The following is a 12,337-nucleotide window of genomic DNA, read 5'->3' on the forward strand; positions in this document are numbered from 1 at the left end:
GTGACCGATGCCTTATTTTCTCTAAAAAAAGCTACTGCATCTTTGTGTTTTAGGGTTTTGTAACCAAATGCTTCTTGATCTTCATTGTTGATGAAGTGAAGAACTTTGCAGCCAACATTCTTCTTCTTCAAGTTGGTGAGTGAGTCACGTATTGGGATTCGTGCAAAGGAATTAGTCACGTACTGGAATCCGACAAAAGGGTGGCGTTCATATATTAAAGAATTCAGAGATTCTGAAGCGGTAGAAGGTTTCTGCTGTAAGTTCATTTACGGGGATTGTAGAGTCTAGAAACAAAGGTTTTGTACTAGATCTGAAACTTCTCTTTACTATAGTGAATTGCTTTGGGAAGGTTTTCCCCCAAGTTTTTTACTGTGAAACTAGTTTGTTTCATTTGTTTTCTTAGGACATCATATCTTGTCTTATTTATTTTTTCGTTACATGATTTTGACATGATATTGATATTTGTTTGTTTTAACAAGTTTTATTCATAATAAATCTAATTGACAATTTGGGTTTAAAACTTGTTAATTCTATCAACCGGGGTCTAAATTTCCCAACATCCTTAAATGCGAAAGAATAGACTTCACTCAACTAAATAGTCTTAAAATATATTTATTTTGGGCAAATCTACAAAGATATATTTTGCCATTTAGCTATATCTAGAAGCATATATCTGCAAAGTTACTAAACAGCAACCTGAACCACATTTTTCCTAGAGCTTCTCTTATCTATATTAAGCCCTCAACTAAAAACTAGATTAGACCATACGGATAAATTCATTGGTCTTCAAAATCAGTAGGCGTAAATGCTCACCAAATATTGAAGACTTCTCAGTCACCTTTTCTTCACAATACCTTCCAAAATTCCATCAATTCCAAAAGAACCAGAAAATTGTTGGTTGTCAACTGGACCAGGAAGCTGGAATGAGATAGAGAAGTGCCCTGGTGGGCATAGATTCTGTGATTGCATCTGAAAAAATTACAATCTTTCACACTATTTTTTCACCAGTTGGGAGTTCTTGCACACTATTTTTTGTCAATTGTGAGTTCTTGCACACTATTTTTTCACCAGTTGTTACTCCCTTTATAACAATCTTTCCGGTTCAACCTCACAACTGAAATTATCTGCATTCAGAAATGATGGCCAGACTCAATAACCACAGAAAGATGAATATTAGAAGCTGGCAGTAGGAATGAGATAACCCGATCATAATTTTCCAAGCATACAAACTCAAATGTTCAGAACAAGTAAATTAGATAATTCTTTATAGTCTAAAATGAAGGATTAGATACATAAATGAATTAATGTACAGAGAACAGATGTAAGAACAATTCTAATTTGTAGCGAGTCCAAACCAAACCAACGTCAAGAGGTATGCAGTTATGCCAGCAAGCTAATGACTATATCAACTGATCAATACCGGTGTTCCTCATGTATATAAACTATAAAACTAACACAGAAAAGGCCAAACAAACAACTACAATTCATACAACATTATTTAGAAATAAAAATTTTCCTAACAACAATTATTGCAAGTAATTCAAGATTCAATATTTGATCACATTTTACTGGCTGAATAAAACTTACTCTCACACCTGGAAGGGTGATACCAAAAAAGTAAGAATCGGCGGATTCTCCAATGTCCATTGGTCCTATAACTGGTCCGATCTAGCTGCACTCCCAGTCAGTGCAACCCCAAATTTAGTGGCATTGGGCCGACCCTAGGCCATCGTCTAGGCCCCTACTGGAGAAAGGCCCCAAATTTTTGGGGCATTAATTGATTTATGTTTTCAAAATATTTTTTGGAGATATGGAAAAAAAGAAAATTTGGGTGTTACATTTTCCCTCTACTTTGGAGTTTGGAATAATTGTAAAGACAAAACAACTTTAAATACATAGGTCTTACATATATATGTGTCACTAATTATAAGAAGTAATTTATAATTTATATAGGAAAATGCTAGAAATGTTATAAAGTTTACTTCATAGCCTTTATAAATTAAAGTGATAATTACTAGTTTCTCAACAAAAAAAAAGTGATAATTACTATAATTTGTGGACTTCAACAACCCATTAAAAGCTTTGCTCAAAAAAAAAAAAAAAACGATTAAAAGCATTTTTGAATTGTTTTTGTAATTGGTGATACATCTTTATAAGTTTCATATTGTAAAATTTATGTAGGGAAAAGATAATGAATGCCCTAAAAGAGTATTGATTTAGAAACTATTTTTATAATTTTTATTGTAAAAGAAAAAAGAAATTAATTAATTTTTTAAGACTTTTTATATTTCTCAATTATTAAAAAATTTCTAAAATGACTTATTAATAATTGCACTAAAGGCACGTCATTACTAAACCCCTAATTTATAATACCTTTAAAGTCATTTATTCAAATACTTATTTATTATCTATCTGAATTGTGGGGGCGCTTGATTTGGCTCATCTTCCATCTTTCACCACTGGTTTTGTGTTTATTCAATTGTTTCATCGAAACAGACAACGGTTCCCAACACTACTCCTTGCTGGAACCATCGAGTACATTGAGCACACGGCTGCATTGTATCTTTCATTGAAGGAGTGATGCTAGAACCCCCGAAATTGGTCATTGTATCTTTCATTGAGGTGATTGGGTACTTGAAAATGGTGACTTCATAATCATTTATGGCTTCGGTTACAGTGGCTCCCAAAAATGATGACTTCATGGATGGCCCTTAAACCCAATCCTGCAAATGGGAGATGCCATTGGAAGGCCATGCCTAGTGGGATCAAAGAGCTACACTACTTCATGGTATTGGGTTTTCTAGCCCAACGAATCATCAAATAGATTTAATCATTAAAGCCACGGAACTCTACAAACTCAGGCCGGCCAACATTTTTTTTCCCCGGCCTAAATTGCCCAAATATGAATAAAAGGCCTCATAATTTTGGTCTCTTTTTTTTTTTTTTTTTTTGAGAAATTCATAATTTTGGTCTTAAATGTATATAATAATAATAATAATAATAATAATAATAATAATAATAATAATAATATTCATATAATAATCATATATATCATATTCTTGGTGCATAGATAAGTTTTCATTAGTAAAATTTGTTAAAAAAATTTAATTTTTCATTCACTTAATGATGATTATTTAGATTTCTATTAATATATACTTTTTTTATATGCAAAATTTATTTTAAAAAAAACATACAAATTGATGTAAAAATGAATATGAATAATGACACTTTAACAAAATAATATATGAGTATTTGAATTATTTTTTGTAATCAGCAACACAACAATTTGTAAGATCTGTATAATTTGTAAGAACTACATAATAAAATTTATAGTATTTTTCACAACACTCAATTTTTGGGTCTTCTCAAAAATTGAGGAAAAACAACAACTCACCTTAAAAAAAAAATTTATTGACTCACATATTTTTCTCTCTAGTATGGGGCCTAGCTTTTAGAGCTTGTAGGCCTTAGATGTGTTAGATTTTTTCTTTCTTTTTTGTTAGAATAAAGGCGAAAAACACCTTTTAGTCCCTACATTTTTAGGCGATTCCCATTTTAGTCCCTACATTTTATTTTTACCGCTTTTAGTCCCTATCCTGAAAACGCTTCTCGTTTTGATCCCTGCCATTACATCAGAGACGGAGAAAGCTGACGTGGCAAACGGCAGGAATAAATAATACTTACTTAATATCCACGTGGCCTAAATTAATAATAAAAAATGTTTTTTGGCATTAAAAAAATGCCACGTCAACAACTAAATTAAAAAAAAATTAATTTATTAATTTTAACTAATTAAAAAGAATTAAAAACTAAAAATCATATGAATTGAGATCTAAGTGTGTCTTGAACAAAAACAACAAGAACACAATCCCAAATCAAGAACACAAACCCAGAAATTAAAAAAAAAAAAAAAAAATAGAGAATGAACTAGACATCAAGAGATTAAACTAAGAAGATGAAAGATCTGTGTTTTAATCATAGAACAAGATCTTGGATTTGAACAAACTTTTAGCCCCAAACTCCGTTTCACGTTGAAAGCGCAAAAACCCATTTAACAATAACAAAAACAAAAGGCCAAAGCCCAGAGAAACAGAAAGAGAGTAAAATCTAAGGTTTTGAAAAATTTGATTCGAAATGGGGACGCCATTTCCGGGCCTGCAACACCGAGACGGTGGTGGAGGCGTGGCGGTAATGGCGGGACCAGTAAAAGCTATGGAGCCCACACCGTCAAAGACTTGTTTGAAGAACTCGTCGCTTAAGCCCCTGGTCCTAATCTTCTTGTTCTTTCACAAGGCTATACGTTCCGAGCTCGTGAGGTTACACCATGCCGTCGTGACTTTTGCTACCACCGGTGGCGATATCAAGCCCTTGTTCGACCGCTACCATTTTCTCCGAGCTATTTACAAACACCACTGCAATGCCAAGGATGAGGTGTGTTTTGTAATTTTTTGGATTTCTTTCAGATTGGAAATGTTTTTTTTTTTTTTTTTGAGGTTAAATAATATGAATTTTCTATCAGTTTTTGTTTATTTAATTGTTAGCTTGAATAAAATTGATTATCCTTTTTGGCTGTGTGTTCAAATCCAAGATCTCGCTCTGTGATTAAAACCCAGATCTTTCATCTTCTTAGTTCAATCTCTTGATGTCTAGTTCGTTCTCTATTTTTTTTTTTTTTTAATTTCTGGGTTTGTGTTCTTGGATCTGGGATTGTGTTCTTGTTGTTCTTGTTCAAGACACACTTAGATCTCAATTCATATGATTTTTAGTTTTTAATTCTGTTTTTAATTTTTTTTAATTAGTTAAAATTAATAAATTAATTTTTTAAATTTAGTTGCTGACGTAGCATTTGTTAATGCCAAAAAAAAAAAAATTTATTAATTTAGGCCACGTGGATATGAAATAAGTATTACTTATTTTTGCCGTTTGCCACGTCAGCTTTCTCCGTCTCTGATGTAACGGCAAGGACCAAAACAAGAAGCGTTTTTCAGGATAGGGACTAAAAGCAGTAAAAATAAAATGTAGGGACTAAAATGGGAATCGCCTGAAAATGTAAGGACTAAAAGGTGCTTTTCGCCTAGAATAAATAAACAAGTTGATATACTCAACTAATCACCTGGAACCAATCAAATTTACATTAGAACAAAAATTTAAAAGCAAACATAAAAATTACGATTTAGTTGATCAAATGATTCCAAACTTCAAGTGCTAAGTCAAGAACAGCAGTAGACATCAGTCCTCGGCACAAAAGAGATATGCATTGCAGATTGAACAGAAAATAAAAGTGAGATTTCAGCTTTCATGTAGGAAAGTAAGGAGCAAAGATTAAGCCCAATGGTTAGGTTAGTCGAGCATAATAGGCTATTAATAGTTCACCGTCTAGTACTTAATTAAGAACATAAAGTACTTACCATCACATATACACTTAGATTAGGTTAGAGTAGAATTTATATCTTATAAAAAATAATAATAAATAAAAGAACATAAAGCTTTTTTTTTTTTTTTTTTTTTGAGAAACAATTATTAAGAACCTAAAGCTAAATCTAAGCAAGAACTCTAAATGCCAAGTAAAGAATATTTTACCGAACAAAAAATCTTAATTTGCACAGATACTCAATTGCTTGCAAATTGAAAAAGAGTGGGTTTTAGTAGGAAAGCTATAAAGCTAGAAGAATATAGAAAAGAAACCATAGTACACACTCCAATCCCCCTACAACTAGCATTGAGCAAGTAAATAGGTCATGTTGTAGATTACTGTTTAGTGTTTACCCACAAACCTCAATATCAATCACAAAATATCGTTTCTGTTAGAGATATACTAGATATATTAGCCCAATGTAATAGGTCCAAGCCCACTCTTGCTTATACTAGTAGTCTAAGGTTTAATTGCCTATATATACTTATGTTAGGGTTCATTGTAACACAGGTTACTGTACTACACTTTTATATAATAAAGATGTAGCCCTTAAGGGATTCCTCCGTGGATGTAAGCCGACAAGGCTGAACCATGTAATTCTTGTGTTCTTGATATTCTTATTCTATGCTTCACTTTCCGCATCCACTCTAACATATACAACATGGTATAACACATCGCGTTGCTAATGATATATTCAACATGGTATCAGAGCCAAACTTTGTTCTTGGCATCAAACAAAATGTCTCTAGCAAGCAAAGAAGATTATTATGTACACACCACCATCTGAAGTCACACAAGCTTGCCTGCTAGATCTAGACTCCACGGCATCTCGCAGCCATCATGGCTCTGTATTGTGTCAAAATCCAACAACCAAGCAATTCGTGACTTAACTTATCAAATCTGCGCAAATCGAGGCTTCACCTAATGAAACCAACCATACAAACGTGCTTCACGACCTCTCATGACCAAAACCCAAGAAGCTGGTCTCCAGAGAAATCTGCACGTGCCTTCACGCGCTGACCAAGATTCCAAAAATCAGTCCACGTGCTGCCACAGATTCTTAACTCCTATATCGTCTTTTGCACACACGCGCCACCATAAAGGCATTGTCGTCCGCCGATCTACGTAGCTCGAGAATTTGACCCACATATGATAGTACACGTGCCCTCACGCACCTCCTGGAATTCTGGCCTTGTCTCCACATGCCAATAAATAACGCACGCGGCGATGAGCCATGCTGATGTCATCGATGACGTCATCCATGGTGTCGTCTGCTGATGTTAGCAAGAGCCACATCAACCCTAGCTACATCAATCGCCACACAACTCGCCACGTCAGCAGTGTCGCCTCGTCAACACCACGTCACCTAGCTAACCGTTGACCTGGACCGACCCGACTCGGATCTGACCCGTGAGCATTGACCATTGACTTTGATATTCAATTGACTTTAACTTTTGCGTCGACCTTTAACCAAAAGTCAAAATTTCCAAAATGGCCTATCTTGCTCAATTTCTTGCATAGATTCTGATTTTGGACTCTGTGTCTTCATTTGAAGCTCCAAAATTGGTCAATTGGCACATTATTCATTGTGGTTTCTTCAAATGCATTCTTCAAGGCATCTCTAAGTGATCTTCTCATGTTAATCCAACCTCAAGCCTTTATCGAGCTTCTACCTTGAGTTTGAGGGAGGGTGTTAGAGATATATTAGACATATTAGCCCAATGTAATAGGTCCAAGCCCACTCTTACTTGTACTAGTAGTCTAGGGTTTAGTCGTTTATATATACTCATGTTAGGGTTCATATAATACAAGTTATTGTATTACACTCTTACATAATAAAGATGTAGCCCTTAAGGGATTCCTTCGTGGATGTAGGCCGATAAGGCTAAACCGCGTAACCCTTGTGTTCTTGATGTTCCTATTCTATACTTTTCCTTCCGCATCCACTCTAGCATATACGACATGGTATAACACATCGCATTGCTAATAATATATTTAACAGTTTCAATGCAATTTATTTTTGTAGGTTTTTTTTCTCATGTATATATTTTAAATATCAACCAAATATTATTTATTCAATTTCAAAAAAAAAAATTGAGTTTAAAAAATTCTTCTTATTTCTCTTTATTGAGCTTCCACTATTTACAACATTAAAAATCGAGGGTGCCCTAAATGGCTATCTTCCTTTTGCAATAACAAATAAAATCTTATTAATTATTAAGATAGTTTACCTTAAAATATGTAAATCTATGACCAAAATATCAAGTGACTTACTCATTAAAATCATATTATCTATATTTAAGAATTTTAAAATTCCACTTCTTCTAAGATAATATAAATTAGGCAAGATCCTTGTAACTCAACTGACATCTCCTAGTATTTCCAATAGAGATATCCAATGTGAATCTCTCCTCCCCTTGCTTAAATCTCAGTTTATAATTTATTAAAAAAAATCAACTAAATATATCCCACACAGCGGATTCATGATGGCCTAAAACGGGCCAGAAAATTTGCGGAACAAGTTGGAGCGCTCATGAACTAAGCCTAAAAAAAAACTCATATTAAAAAACCATAACACTTTTATATTAGATTAGGTCATAATCTGGATTAAACGTAGACTAAGTTTCACATAGCTCAATACACATAATCACATATATAACCTTGTTCGACTTAGTGTATAAACAATTAATGTGAGATTGGGCAGACACTTACTCTTCACACATTTATACAATTCTTATACAATGGCATATCAATCTAGGTCGACAAGCATAAATATCTTCCCACTTTCTTATCTTTTTGTTTTCCTTTTTATTTTGTGTTTGAGAAGATATTTTTGCATGTACAATAGCATAACCATAATTTGATAAAATAATGGGGCATTTTTTTTTTTTTTTATCAAGAAAGGTGACATTCCCCTAGTAGTTTTATATACAGTTAAAGTTATAAATGCCCTCCAAGTTAACTGAGACACTGAAGCTAACTTAGAAACTCCCTAGAGATGTTTCAAAGAATGAATTGGATTCTTATACCTGTAAGTATTGATTATCGCTTACACAATATTGTGATATAGATGTTAAACGCATTACTATTGGGGCTATTTAGTTGTTAACTTGCATTTGCATTTTTTAATTGATAATTAGACTCAACTACTGAGTTTTGAACTCATGGTGTCACCCTTTGGCTTCTCTTTTTAAGATGCAACCCTCGACCTTGTTCTTCCAAGGAAATGAGATTCTATATTTTTCTTTTTGATAATTCAATAGTTTCAATAAGGAAAGAAAGGGGCTTCAAACCCTAATTCTCTTAATAAAAGAGGACGGACTTTTCCATTAAGCTACAAGATTCTTGGTGAGAAGATGTCACTTGAGTTAAGGTAATTAACAAAATTCACACTTGAGTTAACAATATATTTTCATGACATATTATTTTCAAACAGTTTGGTTCAAGTTACATTATTGGACCATAATAAAAGTTACACCACTTAATTACTTTTATTTTAAATCATTGTCAAACTTTTTTTTTTTTTTTTGGTTAATTGATAGGTAACTCGTACACACCAAATTTGACAATAATTGTATCACTACATAATATATTAAAGTGGAAGTGCAATAAAAGAAATTGAAATTAGACTATAATTGCATTTCAATTTAGTGTCAAGTATCCTTCTAATTTCATGTTAAGTGTCCTTCCACTTACACTCTTATTTTGTGTCACATGTCTTTACATATAAGTTCATGAATCTAAAATTAGAAAATATCAAAACCCTCAAATAGAATTTATTATGTCTCTATACAATATAATCTAGTGAATGTCTACAACTTGTTGTTTACTAGAGCGAAACATTTCATATTATAATTTTGTTTACTATTAAATCTATAAGTTTATTTGTTTAGCATATTGTTTTTTTATAGATAATTTAGCATATTTAAGAATTAAAAAAACTATTATTTTCAGCACTTATAGATAAGAGAGCTTTGAATGCACAATCAACTTAATATTTGGTGAGCATAATAGTTAATTACATGAAAAAAAAAATTGTGCAAATAACCTTATAATTCAATTGACACCTCTTAGTATTTTTCAACTAAGATAAGAGTTAAATTCTTCCCTCTCCTATTGTAACTATTGCAATATAAAATAAAATAAAATGAAAAAACATTTAATCAAATAGTGGGTTTAACAAAATATTATTGAGAAAAAGAGTTATCAAGTAGTATAAATTTTGTTTTTGTTATCCTATTATGCCATTTGGAAGGGAATCACTAAGCTGTCTAGAATTTAGATTCTTGGGAATATAATGTTTTGGAATCTATGAATGCCTAAGAACGTATTTTGGTTTGATACCTAAGAACGTATTTTGGTTTGATAAGGTTTGTACCAATAAGAGATATTTAGTTTTGCCTTACTATTATAAATTATATATGATTAAATTTTTATCTCCAAACTAACATTGCTCAATTTAACTTGAAATATTTTATATGTTTCAATTATTCTTGAAAATACCAATAATATTGCTAGAAAAACTTAAATAAAATAGGGATGAAAAATAAAAATAACATAAGTATTACACGAATTCATGGAATAAAATTTAAAGACGTAAGATAAATATTGTTAAATAAAGATCATTGTTGAAAAAAAAATTCTTAAAAATGAGATTTAGCTACTTGATCCTGCGGTGAACCAATTACGTAAAAATAAAAAAATATATAGAATAAAATTTTATTAATATAATTGAAATTAAACAATAGAATATATTTTCAAAATAGAATATATATTAGATTAGATTATTTTAATAAATTTTAGTTAAGTAATAAAATAGAAGATTTTAGTTGTAAGACTATAAATTTGTGCAAAATTTAAATATTCTTTCAATTTAACTTACACCACTTGGCATAATGTGAGACACTTTAAACTTTTGTAAATTGAATATTCTCTCAATTTCCTCTTTTACTAGTTAGATACTAAAAAAAATGCACTTAGAAACTCCGCATTTGTATATCGTGCTACAAAATTTTGCATTTGTATATCTAAAAAAATATTCTAATTTTGTAGATATTAGATATAAACTAACAAAATTTGCTTTTGTAGATCGTGCTACAAACTTTGACAATAATTTATTTATAAGTTAGTTTTGTGGAGGGCAATAACAAGGATTGCTTTACAGGGAAATGACCACAAGGAGAATATAATCCTTTTCTATAAAGACATCAAGAAATTATGGGAGAAATGGAATATCAGGAGCTTTGTTCTCCTTGGCCTCTTTCTTCAATTTTTTTTTTTTTTTTTTGCTTTTTACTGCATCCCTGAGAAAGAAAAAAGCATACAAATGGGTAACTTTCATAATCTGGACAGCTTACCTTCTGGCTGACTGGGCTGCTAGTTTTGCTGTTGGACTAGTCTTTGACAGTGAAGAGAAATATACTTCTAGGCATGACAAAATAATGGATGATGATACTGGTCTTCTTCTGGTGTTGCGGGCACCTTTTCTTCTATTACTGGTTGGTGGGCAGGACAGAATAACTTCTTTCGCTGTGCAGGATAATGAATTTTGGCTCAGGCACTTGATTTGGCTCATTCTCCAACTCTCCACCACTGGTTTTGTGTTTATTCAATCAATTCACCAAAACAGACTATGGATCCCAACACTTCTCCTCCTCTTTGCTGGAACCATCAAGTATGCTGAGCAGATCGCTGCATTGTATCTTGCAAATTCGGAAAGTTTTGGAATATCCGTACTTAAAGAACCAAACCCGGGACCCAATTATGAGAAATTAATGAGAGCATACTTCACGTTTGAAGAGATGGGTCTTCCTACAAACTTTGAATGTCTCGAAGACGAAGAAGGCAGAGAATCCCAGGTGGGCAAATTCATTACTCCAAAGGTGAAGGAAGAGAAGTTGAAAAACCGTGAGTTGGTGCTGTATGCTTATGGCTTGTCAAATATGTACAAGGGACTCGTTGTCAATCTCATGTTCAGCTCTAGTGAGCATAAGGAGAATCGAGACTTCTTCTCTAAAATAGATGCGGAAGATACATTGAGAAAATTAGAGATCGAACTCAACTTCTTTTATGATCTTCTAATCCATACCAAGGTGGCGGTGGCAACCTCCAAGGTAGGAATTATATCTCAGTGTACATCCATCGGGTTAGTTGTGGCAGCCTTGTCACTTTTCTACAGAGAAGAGAAACGAGGTTTCCAGAGGTTCAATGTTAAAGTGACCTATGTGGTAACTCTCCTCCAATGAGTGTTCCCTGATTGGGCTATTGCTTCTCTAAGAAAGTCTCAGAAAAATTATTCCCTCCTATCCAAAATCTTCAACAAGTTCCTTAATCTTAAAAAGCCAAGGTGGAAGGAAAGTGCTGGTGTCTCCAAGCTATCACATTGGAAAACAACAATAAGATTTAGAAGGTGGTCTGAAACTCTCACAATTCAACTTCATAAAGTATTGTTGGAAACATAGGTTAAAAGGGGTAAATGAAGTAGAAAGCAGAAATATTATCAGTATCACAAGCTTACTTAAATATTTTCACATTAAGGATTTTATAGATCATAAGAAAAATGACATTTTTGAGATGATATTCGTTTCCTCTCGGCCATTAACTAAGAACCTATGGGAATTATTTTCAAGAGCTAGAAGAGAAATCTAGAGATGCGGAAGATCCAGAAGCAGCCAAGAGAATAATCTCAGCTAGAGGTGAATGGGTTCTGGAGAATGTTGACTTCATCAATGACTTCGAAAGCAGTGTATTAATTTCTTATGTCAGGGATGTTGCTTATGATGAGAGCCTTCTATTATGGCACATTGCTACTGAACTCTGCTACAACACTGATCGACTTAGTGACAGGCATTCGGATTGTAAGTCTCGTGACTATTGTAATGCTCGTAAAATCAGTCAGTGCCTCTCAGATTACATGATATATCT

The 12,337-nt window shown here is 32.8% G+C and overlaps 1 protein-coding gene and 1 pseudogene across 1 annotated transcript; one reads left to right on the forward strand and one right to left on the reverse strand.

Annotated features, from left to right (window-relative positions):
• Nucleotides 1-834: 834 nt before the first annotated feature.
• LOC126719254 (alpha-crystallin domain-containing protein 22.3-like) lies at nucleotides 835-2,702 on the reverse strand (annotated as a pseudogene).
• Nucleotides 2,703-10,854: 8,152 nt separating this feature from the next.
• On the forward strand, nucleotides 10,855-11,658 carry LOC126719255 (uncharacterized). The gene has a single exon (XM_050421827.1). The coding sequence runs from the start codon at nucleotides 10,855-10,857 to the stop codon at nucleotides 11,656-11,658; it is 804 nt and encodes a 267-aa protein (XP_050277784.1).
• The last annotated feature ends 679 nt before the right edge of the window (nucleotides 11,659-12,337 follow it).

Source organism: Quercus robur, chromosome 3 (genome assembly GCF_932294415.1).
Source record: "Quercus robur chromosome 3, dhQueRobu3.1, whole genome shotgun sequence".
Taxonomy (NCBI): Eukaryota; Viridiplantae; Streptophyta; class Magnoliopsida; order Fagales; family Fagaceae; genus Quercus; species Quercus robur.

Coding starts and splice junctions, on each gene's coding strand:
- LOC126719255 (XM_050421827.1), top strand. CDS start 10,855: ATGGATGATGATACTGGTCTTCTTCTGGTGTTGCGGGCACCTTTTCTT.